Source organism: Eurytemora carolleeae, unplaced genomic scaffold, assembly GCF_000591075.1.
Source record: "Eurytemora carolleeae unplaced genomic scaffold, Eaff_2.0 scaffold120, whole genome shotgun sequence".
NCBI classification, from domain to species: domain Eukaryota; kingdom Metazoa; phylum Arthropoda; class Copepoda; order Calanoida; family Temoridae; genus Eurytemora; species Eurytemora carolleeae.
In genome coordinates, this window is record NW_019396077.1 from 405,429 (window position 1) to 421,704 (window position 16,276).

At 31.8% G+C, this 16,276-nt stretch overlaps 1 protein-coding gene across 1 annotated transcript in view; it reads right to left on the reverse strand.

The window, feature by feature from the left end:
* The window catches only part of LOC111714912 (uncharacterized), a gene marked incomplete at its 3' end in the record, with an annotated part of 58,211 nt that overhangs the window by 26,264 nt on the left and 15,671 nt on the right, over positions 1-16,276 (reverse strand). The window contains 10 exon segments of the mRNA XM_023490149.1: positions 25-82; positions 555-604; positions 2,033-2,125; positions 3,922-3,996; positions 7,804-7,883; positions 8,557-8,663; positions 12,373-12,458; positions 12,901-12,943; positions 15,069-15,139; positions 16,104-16,169. Of these exon segments, the coding sequence (XP_023345917.1) occupies positions 25-82; positions 555-604; positions 2,033-2,125; positions 3,922-3,996; positions 7,804-7,883; positions 8,557-8,663; positions 12,373-12,458; positions 12,901-12,943; positions 15,069-15,139; positions 16,104-16,169 (729 nt within the window).

Below are 16,276 nucleotides of genomic sequence, written 5' to 3' on the forward strand. Positions count from 1 at the left end.
TATATCTGTACTCTGCATACTCACATGGTCTTTAATATTCGCTGTATCAGGATACTTCTCAAGAATCCAGTCAGCAACCTCTCTAAACAAATCTTTTCAGGATTTTATCAATAGATGTAATGTAAACTATGTATTTTCACCTGGATTGTCTAAACTTGTTAGTATTTGGTCTAACAGAATTCATAGTTTGAAATATCAAAAATGAAACCAGGTTTCAAAGATTTGTGATTGAAAGATTAAAATTGAAGGCGTGTTCAATTCATTCGCTATTCATTGTCAAGATAAAATTTTGTTAAAAAATTTTAGTTAATAAGTCTATGTTTCACTAAAAAACTCATTTTATTCCGAATAAATTTTCAATAAAATCTTAAATTCATTGTTAAAAATAATTTATGTAAAAGAAATAGTTTACGGATAAATAAAAAAATCTGTCTGAGGACAATTTAAGAACCCACTCATCCTTTTAAGCTTTCGCACTATTTTTATACAAAGTAGGAACTCTAGACCAAATATTTCTTTTATTTGAAACAAATTATTATTATTATAAATATTACTTTTGGTTGTAGTAGACTGCCTTTGAGAGAATTCCAACTCCGTTCTCATCCTGTACAGGGGAATTTTGTACTTATAGTACTTTTGGTTGATTTATTTACATAAAACACTTATAATATATTTATGTACATAGAGCACATATAATAGATTTATGTACATAAAGCACATATAATAGATTTATGTCATAAAGCACATATGTCATGAAGCACGCATAATAGATTTATGTACATAAAGTACGTATAAAAGATTTATGTACATAAAGCACATATAATAGATTTATGTCATAAAGCACATATGTCATAAAGCACGCATAATAGATTTATGTGCATAAAGCACGTATAAACGATTTATGTACATAAAGCACATATAATAGATTTATGTCATAAAGCACATATGTCATGAAGAACGCATAATAGATTTATGTCCATGCATAAAGCACGTATAAAAGATTTATGTACACAAAGCACATATAATAGATTTATGTACATAAAGTACATACAATAAATTTATGTAAAGAACGTAATTATGATAGATTTAAGTATAAACTAGGAGTGGCTCAACTACTTTTTAAAAAATTAAAATATTTATGTGTCATCAGAACATTTAGTAACATTTATAATACTAGGCTTCGCGTCCATCTTCGTTTTCAACCGTTAATTTTTAATTTATCTGTGAGCATCTTCTCTTTGCACAGTATGAATTTTTTTATAGATTTGCGGATTTCATAATATTTTTATGCGTTTTAAAATTTTACAAAATTCAATAATTAAGATAAAAATATTTTTTTTTTTTGAAATTTTGATCGTTTATAAAACTTTCTTGTGGTCACGTGAGGTCCCACACAATATTTAGGCCTGACCGGTTCAGCTGTTTTGACGTTTATTGGATACAAACAAACAGACAAATTATTATGAAATCCGCAAACTTGCCACAATCAAGAGTTGAAATAGAAGATGGGCGCGAAGCGCCCTAAAAGCCTGGTTTTTATATACTTTGCTTGTCTGTCTGTTTACATCCGACAAGCGTCAAAACGACTGAACTGATCGGGCCTAAATTTTGTGTGGGACCTCACGTGGCCACAAGAAAGTTTTACAAACGATCAAAATTTCAAAAATTTGCCTCCAACAAATTTCAATTTTCATTAAACTTCTGAAAATTTTAAAATCCACTAAATTTTGTTATGAAATCTGCGAACTTTTTTGTTTGTTTTGTTTTAAAATGTACATAAAGAGAACATGTTGACGATTGAAATAGAAGATGGACCTGAAGCGCCTTAAAATCCTAATATATATAATAAGTTTTAAAAGAAGAAAACTGCACCTTTTCAACAATTTTTAAAACGTGTTTGCTTTTAAAAATTTCCTTGGTGCTGTAAATTAATTTTTCGAAGTGTCTACATTATGCACAACAATATTATTCACAATAATATTAATATCATTATTATCATACACAATAATAAATTTGTCAAACTTTCCAATACCTTGGAATTTTGCAACTTTTTCTTTGCAAGGATTTCCTGGATTTGTTTCAAGTTTCCTTCTTTCACCGCTAGATGGAGAGACTCTATTTTTTCCTGTATATAATATTTTCATTAATGGCAAATCTAAAATGACAGGAAGGGGGGGGGGAGTGTAAATTCGAGAAAAAGCGGACATTTTTTAAAGGATCTAGTTCTTTGCCAAAAACGCTAATTTTCTAATCTTTGCAACCCGGTGCCGTAGACCTTAGATATTTCAAAAAATTAAAATTCTGATTGAAAAGTGAACCTTTTTACACCATCAGATTTAAAAAATATAGGGATTAAAAAATTTGAGTTTGTTGCAAGAACTTAATTCCTTTGTGTGAAATCTAAATTCCTCCGAGTATCAAGGTTATATATATTTAATACCTTTTTTTTGAAAGAATTTTAATTCAAATAACATTTTTTTTGTGTGTGGGGAGGAGGCGGGAAGCTGGGCATAGGCAGAAAGCAACCCCAAACTTTACACCTTTAATGCTTCATAAAGGAATTGAGTGTTTGTCACAAACTCAAATTTTCTAATTCATGTATCTTTGCTACCTGATGGTGAACACCTTTGGTATTTCAAACTCAGACCATTTAATTAACCAGAATTAATTGCTTGAAATATCAAAGGATTTACGACACAGAGTTGCAGAGAAGTATAAAAATATGTTTCACATAATGGGATTGTTGCTTTTTGTTCAACATTTTTTTATGTTTTTATTTCATCCTTTGTTATTTATATTTTAGGTGGGACCTTATGTCTCAATACTCCCTCCCCCTTCAATGAATGAATTCTCTTTATTTGATAAATATAATTTAATGTTGAAAGCCAGAAGATGATAAAGATTGGGTTTCCGAATTTTATTTCTCTTTCTAACAATAAACAATTCATTTCCTGTTTCAACGCTAAAAAAAACATGAATTCAAGTAAAAGTGTACAATTTGTTGTTAAATAATCGTAGAAAATATTATGCATTAAATAAAAATATGGAATTGGATCATTGATTTTTCCAACGAAACTGAAAGGTATCTAAATAAAAAAGGGAGAGGGGGGGGGCTAGATTTCTCAACTTTTTGAGAGAGTTGAGCTCAGTCGCAATACATATTTATTTAGCCCTAGGGGAAAAGAAAACTTTATTTTGTTTTTTTCTTTTTATTCCGGTTTTGTTTTTCTGTTGTGCTTGGTGCTTATGATCAATTCAGTCTACGACGGTACCATTAAACCTTTATCTGATCAATATTATTAAAGATATTAAATATATTGGGGTTTTTTGCTTGACAAGTGTTTACTTTTGGCAGTTTCCTCTATTGTTTCTGTAGCCTGCATCCGCATGCCACTTTAATAGAGAAACCACAATTGAAAATAAATAATTTGCAAGACGAAAACTTTGATTAGACAACGTCTACAGTCTCTTTAATAACTAATGCAGAGGAGAATAAAGCATAACATTAATTAAATAGTTAGAAAGTAAATACTCTTTTTTCTCTAAAAGAAAAAACTCTTAAACTACACTTTTTCTTCTAAGGTTTTGTTTTTCTGTTCCGTTTTCCTTGCAGTTTCATAATATTAGAAAAATGAAAGATATTTAATAGAAGAAACAGTAAAAGTTTCACAACTTTTTCTTAATCTTTAATTCTTGTGTAGAGTGATATTTTATTATGAATTCTGACAGATTTAATAATCTGAATTTAAAATAGCATTAATTGGGTTGCAAAGATAAAGGGACGAGAAAATTGGATTTTTTCGCAAGTTTTCAATTCCTTTAAACTCTTCTCATCTCAACTACCATGCCATATTGTAACAATGTGCATAAACTATACGTAAACCAATCAATCACATTTTGAAAACATTAAATCTAACTTACCATTAGACCAGGAACGGATTTGAGAAATGCGCGAACTTTTGGATCTGAAGCATTTTCCCCAACCAGCTTACTCCCCTAAAAACATTATTGTCATAATGGAAATATAAGTCAAATTTAGATTCTTGCTCAATTTATATTTGTTATGCTTTCAATCAATACAAATAATAAATATATTTATATATATACCACAGAAATCTAATTTAAAGGGGATACTTCATTTGACGTCACTCTTTGCCTTGTACATTCTGTATTTGTGATCAAACTTTTGTAATTTGGATTGATCTCCAATAATGTTCTAGGATATGTTTACATTCTTGTAATATTTTCATTTACAATCAAATTAACAAACTTCAAAGGGTTTGGGTCTTTGCCACAAAATCTGATTTCTAACCCCTATATCTTTGTAACCCAATGTCGTAGACCTCAGATATTTCAAACTTTAAATTCTGTTAGCTCAAATAATCTAAGTTTTTGATAAAAAAATTTACACCATTAGGTTACAAAGATATAGGGATAAGAAAATTTTAGTTTGTGGTAAAGACTTTCAATTCTGTCAGCTCAAATAATCTAAATTTTTAATATTTAAGATTTACACCTGCACCAGGATACAAAGATTTAGTGATACAATACAATTTTAGTTTGTGGCAAAGACCATTGTTAACAATAAACTTCATTTTTGTTTCGGATTAGAATTTTCTTTTCAGAAACAGCTTCTTTTTCTCAAAAGCCATTGTTAAAAAAATCTTAAATTATTTTGTATAAAATCAAATATTTGACATTTCTTACTCCTTGGGGCCTCAGATGGTTTAAATCTTCCTTATTGCGCGATAACTTTATATTTGAAAATAATGAGGATAAAATACTTTCTTATTGAATAAAATACACGTGCACTGTCGTTTAAACGCAATCAACAAGTTTAATGAATAGAAGAGACTCGTATTAAACGTAAAATCATTATATTTATCAAGTTTTTTAAACTTTAGAACTCTCATTATGCAATGATTTATAATAGAAAGATAGCGATATGCTCATGATTTGCTCCACCCGCAACCGGTATACAATTGAATATCCGAGCTGGACCCACTTTTCCGGTCCTAGTTAGGACTGTACCGCGGATTTACAATTACATGTGCGGTGGCTCTGTTGTAATCTTTACATATTTGGCTGGAATGTTTGTTTGCTTGTATCCGATAAATCTCAAAATGGCTGAGCCGATTTGGCCAACATTTTTTGTGGAGGCAAAACATATGACCCCAGGTTTATGGATGGTCAAAATTGAAAATTTTACTTGGAAAAGATGTCGACTGTTTAAAATTCGCAAACTTAAACAAAAAACCGCTAGTACAATGAGAAAGGCGGCTTGAAAAGCAAAATTGTCACTAAAAAAAGGACGCCTGAGCTGAAAACTTTAGAATGGTGGATATCGAGATTTATGCGTGATCCTCTCTTTTTTTTAATCTCGAGACTAACTTGTAAGCTTGTATCCTGAGAAGTGTATAAAATTCAATTAATCAGAGTCGCGTATATGAAGCTGATAAATTTGAAATTTTGCGCGCCATTTAAGATTATATAAAGAAATGGGACTAACTCTCTAATTTAAAACACCGGTTTTTGATTTTTCGCTAATATATCCAAGAAAGAACGGTTTAAGAAGAAAATCAAAAGTGTGTCTATTGGATAGATTAAGTAATCGGGGTTAAAAGTTTTTCAGCTCTGGTTATATTTGAATAGCACAGACAAACTAAATATAGATTGATGAAATTGAAGCTATGAACAAAAAAGCTAAAAACTTAAATTTACTGATTTCAGGTTCTTTAGAGTTTTTACAGATTGTTTAATCATGTTTCCAAATATAATTAATGTACATCTAAAGTTTTTAAGACCTTTAGTCCTTCTTTTTAAATTGTGCGATTTTTTTCTTTTCTTTTTTTATTTTTAAAACTTTTCTTATTCTTAATCAAACTTTTTATATTGTGTCAGGGACAAAACTATATTAGCACTACGTTATAATGAAGAAAGGGAAATTAACAAAAAATAATTATTTGAAATCTTAGTTTTCATACTTTCAAATTCAACATTGAAAACAACTGGCCTGCACTCCCTCAGAAGAGCAGATAGCGAATAGAGAGCTGTTAACTGTAAACAAGTGTAAAAGCGCCATTTTGTAAAAACTGCAACCGTACTGCAGGCGTATACAGACAAACGTAAACTTTGTGCTGTTACGACTTTGTGACCCCGTAGCTCCTCTAGTTTTGATTTTATACTGGAACAGCATCATAGATACATATCAGATATTCAAAACATTGAGTTTTTTTCACAATAACTCTTCAATAAAAGGAATTATGATGGAAAGCAAATAAGATTTCAATCCTACGTGCAATGTACTTTAGTTTGACGTGTACTGTAGAGATGTACTGTTGAGATGTACTGTAGAGATGTACTGTTGAGATGTACTGTTGAGATGTACTGTTGAGATGCACTGTAGAGATGTACTGTTGAGATGTACTGTTCACATGTACTTTTGAGATGTACTATTGACATGTACTGTTGAGATGTACTGTTGACGTGTACTGTTGAGATGTACTGTTGAGATGTACTATTGCCGTGTACTGTTGAGATGTACTAGAGATGTACTATTGACATATATTGTTTAGATGTACTGTACATAATATAAAAACTCTTTGCATATAATGTTATAATATAATGTACTGTAAATAAATTGTAAAGATAGAAATAATTGAATTATAACAATACACTTGAATCAATCTATAGAAAACTTTTTCCCTTTACATCAATCAATTCTATTCTGTGACTATTTATAACAATATTATTTTGGCTCGTAATGCTTTAACGTTTTTGAAAAGAAAGAAATTACGTCTTTGTCACAAACTCTGATTTTCTAATCCCTATATCTTTGAAACCCTATATCGTAGGTATTAACTATTTTAAATCATGAATTTTGCTAATTCAAGCAATCTAAGTTTAAAAGATAAAAGGTTTACACAATCAGGTTGTAATGGTGGATTAGAAAAATAGAAAAAATTGAGTTTGTGGCAAAGACTCATTTACTTTTCTTTTTCAACCAGAAGGGTTTATGAATTTTTAATTTTTAATTAAACCTTAGAGATACAGAGAAAATTCAAGTCCTGTTCATCCATTTTAAGCTGCTCCAGGTTTACTTATCTGTCCATCCACGATAAGCTGCTCCAGGTTTACCTATCCTTTCATCCATTTTAAGCTGCTCCAGGTTTACCTATCCGTCCATCCATCCGAAGCTGCTCCAGGTTTGCCTGTTCTTCCATGATAAGCTGCTCCAGGTTTACCTGTCCATCCATGATAAAATGCTCCAGGTTTACCTGTTCATCCATGATAAAATGCTCCAGGTTAACCTGTTCATCCATGATAAAATTCTCCAGGTTTACCAGTCCATCCATGATAAACTGCTCCAGGTTTACCTGTCCATCCATGATAAAATGCTCCAGGTTTACCTGTTCATCCATGATAAAATGCTCCAGGTTAACCTGTTCATCTATGATAAAATTCTCCAGGTTTACCAGTCCATCCATGATAATGCTCCAGGTTTACCTGTTCATCCATGATAAAATGCTCCAGGTTAACCTGTTCATCTATGATAAAATTCTCCAGGTTTACCAGTCCATCCATGATAAACTGCTCCAGGTTTACCTGTTCATCCATGATAAAATGCTCCAGGTTTACATGTCCATCCATGATAAACGGCTCCAGGTTTACCTGTCCATCCATGATAAAATGCTCCAGGTTCACCTGTTTATCTATGATAAAATTCTCCAGGTTTACCTGTCCATCCATGATAAACTGCTCCAGGTTTACCTGTCCATTCATGATAAAATGCTCCAGGTTTACCTGTCCATCCATGATAAGCTGCTCGAGCTGCTCTAGGTTTGCTGACCGTATTAAACCTCTGATCTGTGAGGTTGTCACAGCTGAAAATAAATGTTTAAACCTCGAGATATTTCTCTCATTAAACTATGCAATCAACTCACAGGAGGGGGCCTGATTCATTCGGTGTTGCAACTAGTTAGAACCGGTTCTAAGATTCTGATCCGGAGATGATCTCAGTATTCACTCGAATCAAATCAAGATCAAAACTGAATCTGGGGTTTAGACTTTTAGCTCTGGAAAATTGTACATAAATGAAGTCAAATTTCAAATAGGAGTTCAGAGTTTTTAAAAGAAAAATAGAATGATATTTATTTAAATCAAAGTTTATAATTATGTGTTGGTATTTATTAATTTAATTCTGACAAAATTTCTGTCTCTCGTATGAATTTAAGATATTGTTTATCTAATTATTTTCTTAATTCACTTTTTTCTTTTGTAAAGGAATTTTCCCGAAGGGCCTCAAGTGTGAAATTATCTAAAATTTTCTACACAATTACTTCTGTTGAATATAGAAATTATTTTCAAAATTTTTCTTTAAAGTTCAAAATTGATACTTATAAAATTAACAAAGAATAAAACTTTAAAAATTTGAAGAAAAATCTAAATTTAAATTTTATAACATTTCGCCACAAAATTCTAACATTAATTTTAATTCAATCTGAGATTATGCAGTTCGAAGAAGGAGTTTCTGATTTTATCCAGATACCAACCTACCTCTAGGTTCGCTTGCATGAGAGTAAACTCCGTTCTCCAGTGTATTAACTGAACCTGGAGCAGGAGCTGGCATCTGGTAACTCTTCTTCTCCTGGTGCTCTCTCTTCCTGGAAATTGAAGGTTTTTGTTACATATATCAGTTGAATCAGTTGCATCTTCTGGCTAAACTTTATTCCGGTTTTGTATTTGTAAACATTGAAGCGTACTGTAAGCTCACAATCTACTTCTCATATATAGTAAATAAGTGGTATAGGAACCCATTTAGATGTAACAACTGTATTCATCCACCAGAGTCAGAAATTTAAATTGTTGAACGAAACTCCCGAGTTTCCTTTTGGGGGTCTTAACATTTGTGTAGATTTAGATTTAAGAGGTTCTAAAAAAATAGAAAATATGAAGAAAGTAAATAAAATAATATTTCATCACACAAATATTGATATCCACAAAACGGCCTAACCCCATTCATGAAACCCGGGTTTCAAAACTGGTTTTCATAATGATACCCTGTCTTAAGTTTTGGGCTCTGAGCTTTATTGGTATATTTAGAAACATGTTTAATAATGATATATATATGTTTTACTAATCTTGTCATATATTCAGTGTAAAAACTGAACCAATAAAGATTTAATCTACCTTCATTACCGGCGTAATAGTAAGATGATGAAACCTACAGTCGATGTTTAGGATAAAATTAATATATCAGAATTTAACCTCCCCCCCCCTTCTCTTAATGCAAGAAATAATAAAAAAACATTTAAAACTATTAATTTTATGGTATTTAACACATTACCAATTTGTTACTGATTTTAAAAAGTTCTTGAAAAATGAATTTACAATTTTATTTTATCTTCGCAGTGTGAGAGAAAATGGAATTGTCATGCTTAAAGAAATCATTTATTATGTGACAAAGTCAGATGCAGGGAACATTTCCCAAATCTAATAAATTCTTTTTCCATTTAAATATATTTCAGCATAGAACCAGCTTTATAGAACAGAATGGATATTAACTCTAAAGGGGCTTTTAGCGCAATTTCGAGTAACCCTACATTTTAAGAGGGACATTTAAGATTTACAAAAAAAAATTCGAAATTGAAATGGACAGTCTAGGGAGCATACTGTATTATTGTACTCTTTGTACTCTACTGCATATATGTGTGAACATTTACATGATTTGTACACTTTGAACTCCCTTTCAGGCTGAAAGGGACTGAAAAAATTCATACCGAGAGATTCTCTAAATTCCCCTCTAATATATATTCTATTCTCTTTGGGCTTTTAGCGTAATTTCGAGTAATCCTACATTTAAAGAGAGATTTCTTAGATTCACAACGGCCATTCTTGTGAATATAAATATTCACACTCAAACAGCGTTGTCAACTCTCAGAGAATATAATTCTCAATTTCTGATCTGAAAATTCTCCATTTCAACTAAAAATTCCCCATTTTTTTAAAGTACTGAAAACGCATTAATAAAAGTGCTTTAAATGGTTATCAAGTTAAAAAAGCCCCTTAAAATCAAGCATTTATCAATATTTTAACAGCTGTTATTAGATTGGGTTGAGATCATGATTACAACTGTGTTTAAAACATAATTCATGATAGAAAATAGGGGCGGATACAGGGGGGGGGCGGCAGGACCTTCGCCCACCTGACAGATTCAGGGGGGGGGCGTAGCACCCCCCTGAGATTTCAGAATTGCTCCTTAATAGCACATAAGGAAAAGAAAACTTAGTGCAACACATGAAAAATATCTACTTGAAAAAAATGTTGTTCCTAAATCTGGATGTTTTTGTTCCGAAATAAATCTGGCACCCCCCTCACTTAAATCCTGTATTCGTCCCTGACAGAAAATGTTATGAATTTTAGACAATTTCATTGTTTTAGGTCCAATTTACAAAATATATCAGCAAGTTTTAAACTCCCCAGAAATACCGCAATTTTTGATAAATCCCCATTGGGTTAAAAATTCCCAGATTTCCAAAAACGGGTAAAATTTCTCCCGATTGGCAAGGCTGCACTCAAATTTTTAAACCCGCGTCGGATATAGCGTACACTCCAATTTTAAAGCTTCGCCTTCATCTACAACATTTTAGATATATACACTGAGATATCTGTTCTCGTCCTTGAAAAGCGTACCGTTGTGAAATTACACTTACTGTCCCTTTAGGTTGTTTTTATGGAAAACAAGAAATGTTATTTTTACCAGAGGTTATAAGTCTTATTTGTGCTGTGCACTTGAACCTTTTGAGGTTTCAGTGAATATTTTGTTATAGTCGCAAAGAAGGGGGGGGGGGGGCAAGCCTCACCCATATAGCCTCCAGCCCCCAATTTACTCACAAACATAGATTTGCGGCAACGCACTCGCCCAAAGCCCTTCCTAGCTGCACCCCTATATCCTACGGTAAAATGTCTTTACTTTTAAATGCTTATTATTGAGAAATGCAGCGTTAATCTAAGATTTTAAAAGCGTCATGACATCTATACTATACCATAATCATATTGATCAAATTTTTTGGTAATATAAGTAATCATTCTCGCTCCATGGGGCAATAGTTGGTAACTATTATTGCGATTTTCACCTAAAATATAATATTTAGTACATGCCGGCTGATATTGATCTTCTCTAGAAATGTTTTGAAGGTAGAGAGAAGTTCAATTTTTACCAGAACTAATACAGTTTTGCGTGTGATTCGGTTTAGAGTTATCTAAATCTATCTATCTATCTATCTATCTATCTATCTGATTTTATATTTTATGTTTTTAAAATCTTAAATTAATGCTGCATTTCTCTATAATAAGCTCTTAAAATTAATGACATTTTGCAGGTGGATATAGGGGTTTGGCTGGGAAGCGCTATGAGTCAGCGTGTTGCCGCAACTCTATGTTTAAATGTTGCTATGTTGCTATGAGTAAATTTCGGGATGGAGGTTATACCGAGCTGGGTCAACCTTTCCGTTCCCAGTTTGTACTGCACCTAGCTCTATGGACCGGACTTGCTGGTTGATGCAGTCAGACTTTATGCTTCATATAGGTTGAATTTACTTTTACTAAAGGGGCAGAGGTGCGTGATATGGGTACGGCTTGCTTTCCCCCCTCCCCTCCATAAAGAGAGCAATTGTGAAGGGGGTTAAAAGAGGCTGCCCCACTTTCAACTAAAACCAGATATTTCTTCGGTCAGTGTACTGAAAATCACTGCAGTACATATCGAAAGCTTAGTTTAGTGTGGCCCCCATGTTTTTCTAACTGCATATAGAACTAATGAACTATCGACCCATCTTTAGCCACTATTTTAAGAGGGACATTTAAGATTTACAAAAAAAAATTCGAAATTGAAATGGACAGTCTAGGGAGCATACTGTATTATTGTACTCTTTGTACTCTAGTAGCAAGAAGACTTTATAGTCGTCTTTGATCTTGGAATTTATTTGTAACATTCAGTCGTCAACCAACTTTAACATGTATGATTCTTGAAACAATAACCACAATATTCCTGGCATTTTCAAAATGTAGTCTGCCTTTTTTTGTGTTGTTAATATTTCCAGGGATATTAAGAATTTTGTTCAGATTTCAATTTTGGTAAAAAAAACCCAAATAATCGAAATCTTAACGAAATTCTACCTATCTCCGTTAATATTGAAAGCACAGATAAGCTGTAGACCAAATTTTGGAAATATCAGGACTATCTCTAGAATTTTACTTTTAAAATTAGGTTCGCAAATTAATGCAGCAAAGTATATAAAAAATCAAAGACGACGTTCAAATCGTCTTGCTACTGTCATGTTTCGTGGGATACCCTGTATATTGTTGTTATTTTACCTAGGCATCTCCTGACATCGTCTGACCAGCGCATTGAGGTCAATATCTTGTGGAGCATACACGTAGTGCTTGGCTGTCCTTCCATACTTTACAAACAGATTATAATTGCTAGTGGGGTCCAAAAATGTTGGATTAGGTTAGGTAGAATTAAAACTAATTCTGAAAACGTATCCACCCCCAAAGTAGGAGTTTTAAACGTCGAATTTGCGCTCAAACTCAGGATTTACAGATCTTAAATAAGTTTCATCCGAAAGAAGTTTTGCCACAACACTGCATACTCAGTTCAACTACCTTACATAGCCGGTTTAGGGCAGAAGAAATAATTATGTTTATAAATCTAAAAAAGCAAAAGGAATTAAGTCTTTGCCTGCACAAGCTCTGTTTTTAAAATTTCTATATCTTTGCAACTAAATGTTGTCAAACTATTAATTCAAAATAATCTAAGTTTAATAATATATAAGGATTATAAAAAAATAGAGTTTGTGGCAAGGACTTAATTCCTTTCGGATAAATAAATACTAATTCTACCTTATCTTGAATTAGCTCGTCAGCTCCACACTTTAGTAAATATCTAAACATGCAGATTTGAAAATAGAATTATAAAAAATCATTTTATATTATTCATAAATAATAGTTTTATACTTCTTTATGCGTCTAAACTTGTAGTTTTAAAAAGCTTCGTGTCATTTTTGTTTTACGATGAAAGAATAACTTTGAATCTTAAAGAGATGGTTTACATATTTCAAAGTACAAATAATATTAACAACTCCATTTATGACATTAGGTACAAAGCTTAGTTTATATCATCACTTAAAAGTTGCTTTTGATGATTGATTAAAACTTATATCGAAAATCTTCATCGTGAAACTGAAAAACTCTGCAGGTAAAAATTAAATGGTTTGTTATTTCATCTAGTGAACTATTGTTAAGATAATATATACTTTACTCTTCTCATCGTCATATTCAGCAAGTTAAAGTCTCATCCTTTGTACAATGGTTCTATTTCATCTAGTGAACTATTATTAAGATACTATATACTTTACTCTTCTCATCGTCATATTCAGCAAGTTAAAGTCTCATCCTTTGTACAACGGTTTTATTTTTTGTAAATAGATTTACGAGAAAATATGTAACACCCACTCTTGTATGCCGAATCCATTAGTGTCTGATCCAACCAGGGTTAGATAGATAGATAGATAGAAAGATATATATTTGACTAAATATTTAATTAAAAACAATTTAAGTTTCACAATTTTTACATTTTAATTTAGCCAGGGCCTCTCTAACCATTGTTGGTTGTTTTGAATGAGAGGCCCTTCTGCAGCGATACATCCATGTTCAATTAAAAAAAAACCAATTAAAACAAAAACAATTTAGAACAAAAGGAAAAGGAGGAAAATGAAAAGTAGTAGATAAAGGAAAGGTATTGAAGACTAGAGAGGAAAAGAAGAAGAATGGATCGTAGAGGGGGGGGGGGACAACCCAGCACACAAAGTTTATAATGTTTATGTTTTATTTTGTTTTGTTATAATTACAGGGGAAAGGGGATAGAATCAAGATTTAGCAAGAAAAGCAATTTTGATTTTTACAACGAAAATTATTATATTCTTCAAGAAAACTTTTTTAAAGACTTGTTTTAAAACTTGCTAGGGTGCCTAATGGTTCAGTCATGTGTTAGGTGTCTATTCTGAACCAATAGAAACTACATAGCGGTAATAACATCTATCCTTATATCAATCTCATCATTCAATTAGAGATAAATCCTTTTTTTGGCACTATACACTAAATGGAAATATTTACTTCTACTGAAACTATAGTTCACCCACAACTAAACTTTCGGTGTGCTCTGCAGTAATCTAAAGTACTCTGACCGAAGACAGATGGCGTATAGAAGAGAGTGCAGTAATGACACCTAGACCAGAAAGCTCTGAACTATTGAAGAGTAAATAACAAATATTTGTCAGTAACGCAGGCATTCATATTATTCCAGCAGAAAATGGACTGATATCTATTATCTACTATCTACTATCTACTATCTACTATCTACTATCTACTATCTACTATCTACTATCTACTATCTACTATCTACTATCTACTATCTAGTCAACTTTGTTATTCGTCAAAATGTTTAACAGCCTCGACTTTAAAGTGTTGCAATAGCTTAGCTTTTTATCTTACATAACCCACTTGCTTATACTTTTTTTGTAGCCCTAGACCTATACATTTCGAAATTACAGTGCGGATGTTACTAGCTTAAGTTTAAAAGGAGTAATTGGCGAAAAACTTCTCGATTTTTGCGTTAAAGTGAAATTATCTTGGTTCGTAGTGAATGTGAAACTTGTAAAACAGGAAACTGGAAACTGGACGGCAATATATAATATACCACTATCATGAAGTCCTGATTTACCTGTAAAATATACCACTATCATGAAGTCCTAATTTACCTGTAAAATATACCACTATCATGAAGTTCTGATTTAACTGTAAAATATACCACTATCATGAAGTCCTGATTTACCTGTTAAATATATCACTATCATGAAGTCCTGATTTACGTGTAAAATATACCACTATCATGAAGTTCTGGTTTACCTGTAAAATATACCACTATCATGAAGTTACGTGTAAAATATACCACTATCATGAAGTTCTGGTTTACCTGTAAAATATACCACTATCATGAAGTTCTGGTTTACCTGTAAAATATACCACTATCATGAAGTCCTGCTGCATAATGAAGAGGTGTTCTGCCCTCCTGGTCTTTAGCCTACAAATCAAAATTTGAGATATATATACAGATATATATAGATATATTTTTAGATATGTAGAGATAAGTGAGTTTATGGTATATGTACGAATTTGGTAAGTGAGTTTATTGTATATGTACGTATATGGTAAGTGAGTTTATTGTAGATGTACGTATAAAGTAAGTGAGTTTTTGTATATGTACGGATATAGTAAGTGAGTTTATTGTATATGCACGTATATGGTAAGTGAGTTTATTGTATATGTACGTATATGGTAAGTGAGTTTATTGTATATGTACGTATATGGTAAGTGAGTTTATTGTATATGTACGTATATGGTAAGTGAGTTTATTGTATATGTACGTATATGGTAAGTGAGTTTATTGTATATGTACGTATATGGTAAGTGAGTTTATTGTATATGTACGTATATGGTAAGTGAGTTTATTGTATATGTACGTATATGGTAAGTGAGTTTATTGTATATGTACGTATATGGTAAGTGAGTTTATTGTATATGTACGTATATGGTAAGTGAGTTTATTGTATATGTACGTATATGGTAAGTGAGTTTATTGTATATGTACGTATATGGTAAGTGAGTTTATTGTATATGTACGTATATGGTAAGTGAGTTTATTGTATATGTACGTATATGGTAAGTGAGTTTATTGTATATGTACGTATATGGTAAGTGAGTTTATTGTATATGTACGTATATGGTAAGTGAGTTTATTGTATATGTACGGATATGGTAAGTGAGTTTTTGTATATGCACGTATATGGTAAGTGAGAGTATTGTATATTTACGTATATGGTAAGTGAGTTTTTGTATATGTACGGATATAGTAAGTGAGAGTATTGTATGTGTACGGATAAAGTAAGTTTATGGTATATACACAGATACGGTAAGTGAGTTTATTGTATGTGTACGGATCAAGTAAGTTTATGACACATGTACGCAACCTGTACTCAATCTTTTACCTTTGTCGTTAAGCTGAATTTTTCTGAGATCAATTTCACCAGTTTTGGTTGGTAAAAAAGTACAGCCTAGAGAAAAAATATATAATTTTCTTTTCATTTTTAGACTTCTGAATGGCGTTTGACTTTTTAAATTTTTAATTAAGTCTTTTCCACGAACTTAGTTTCAAATATCA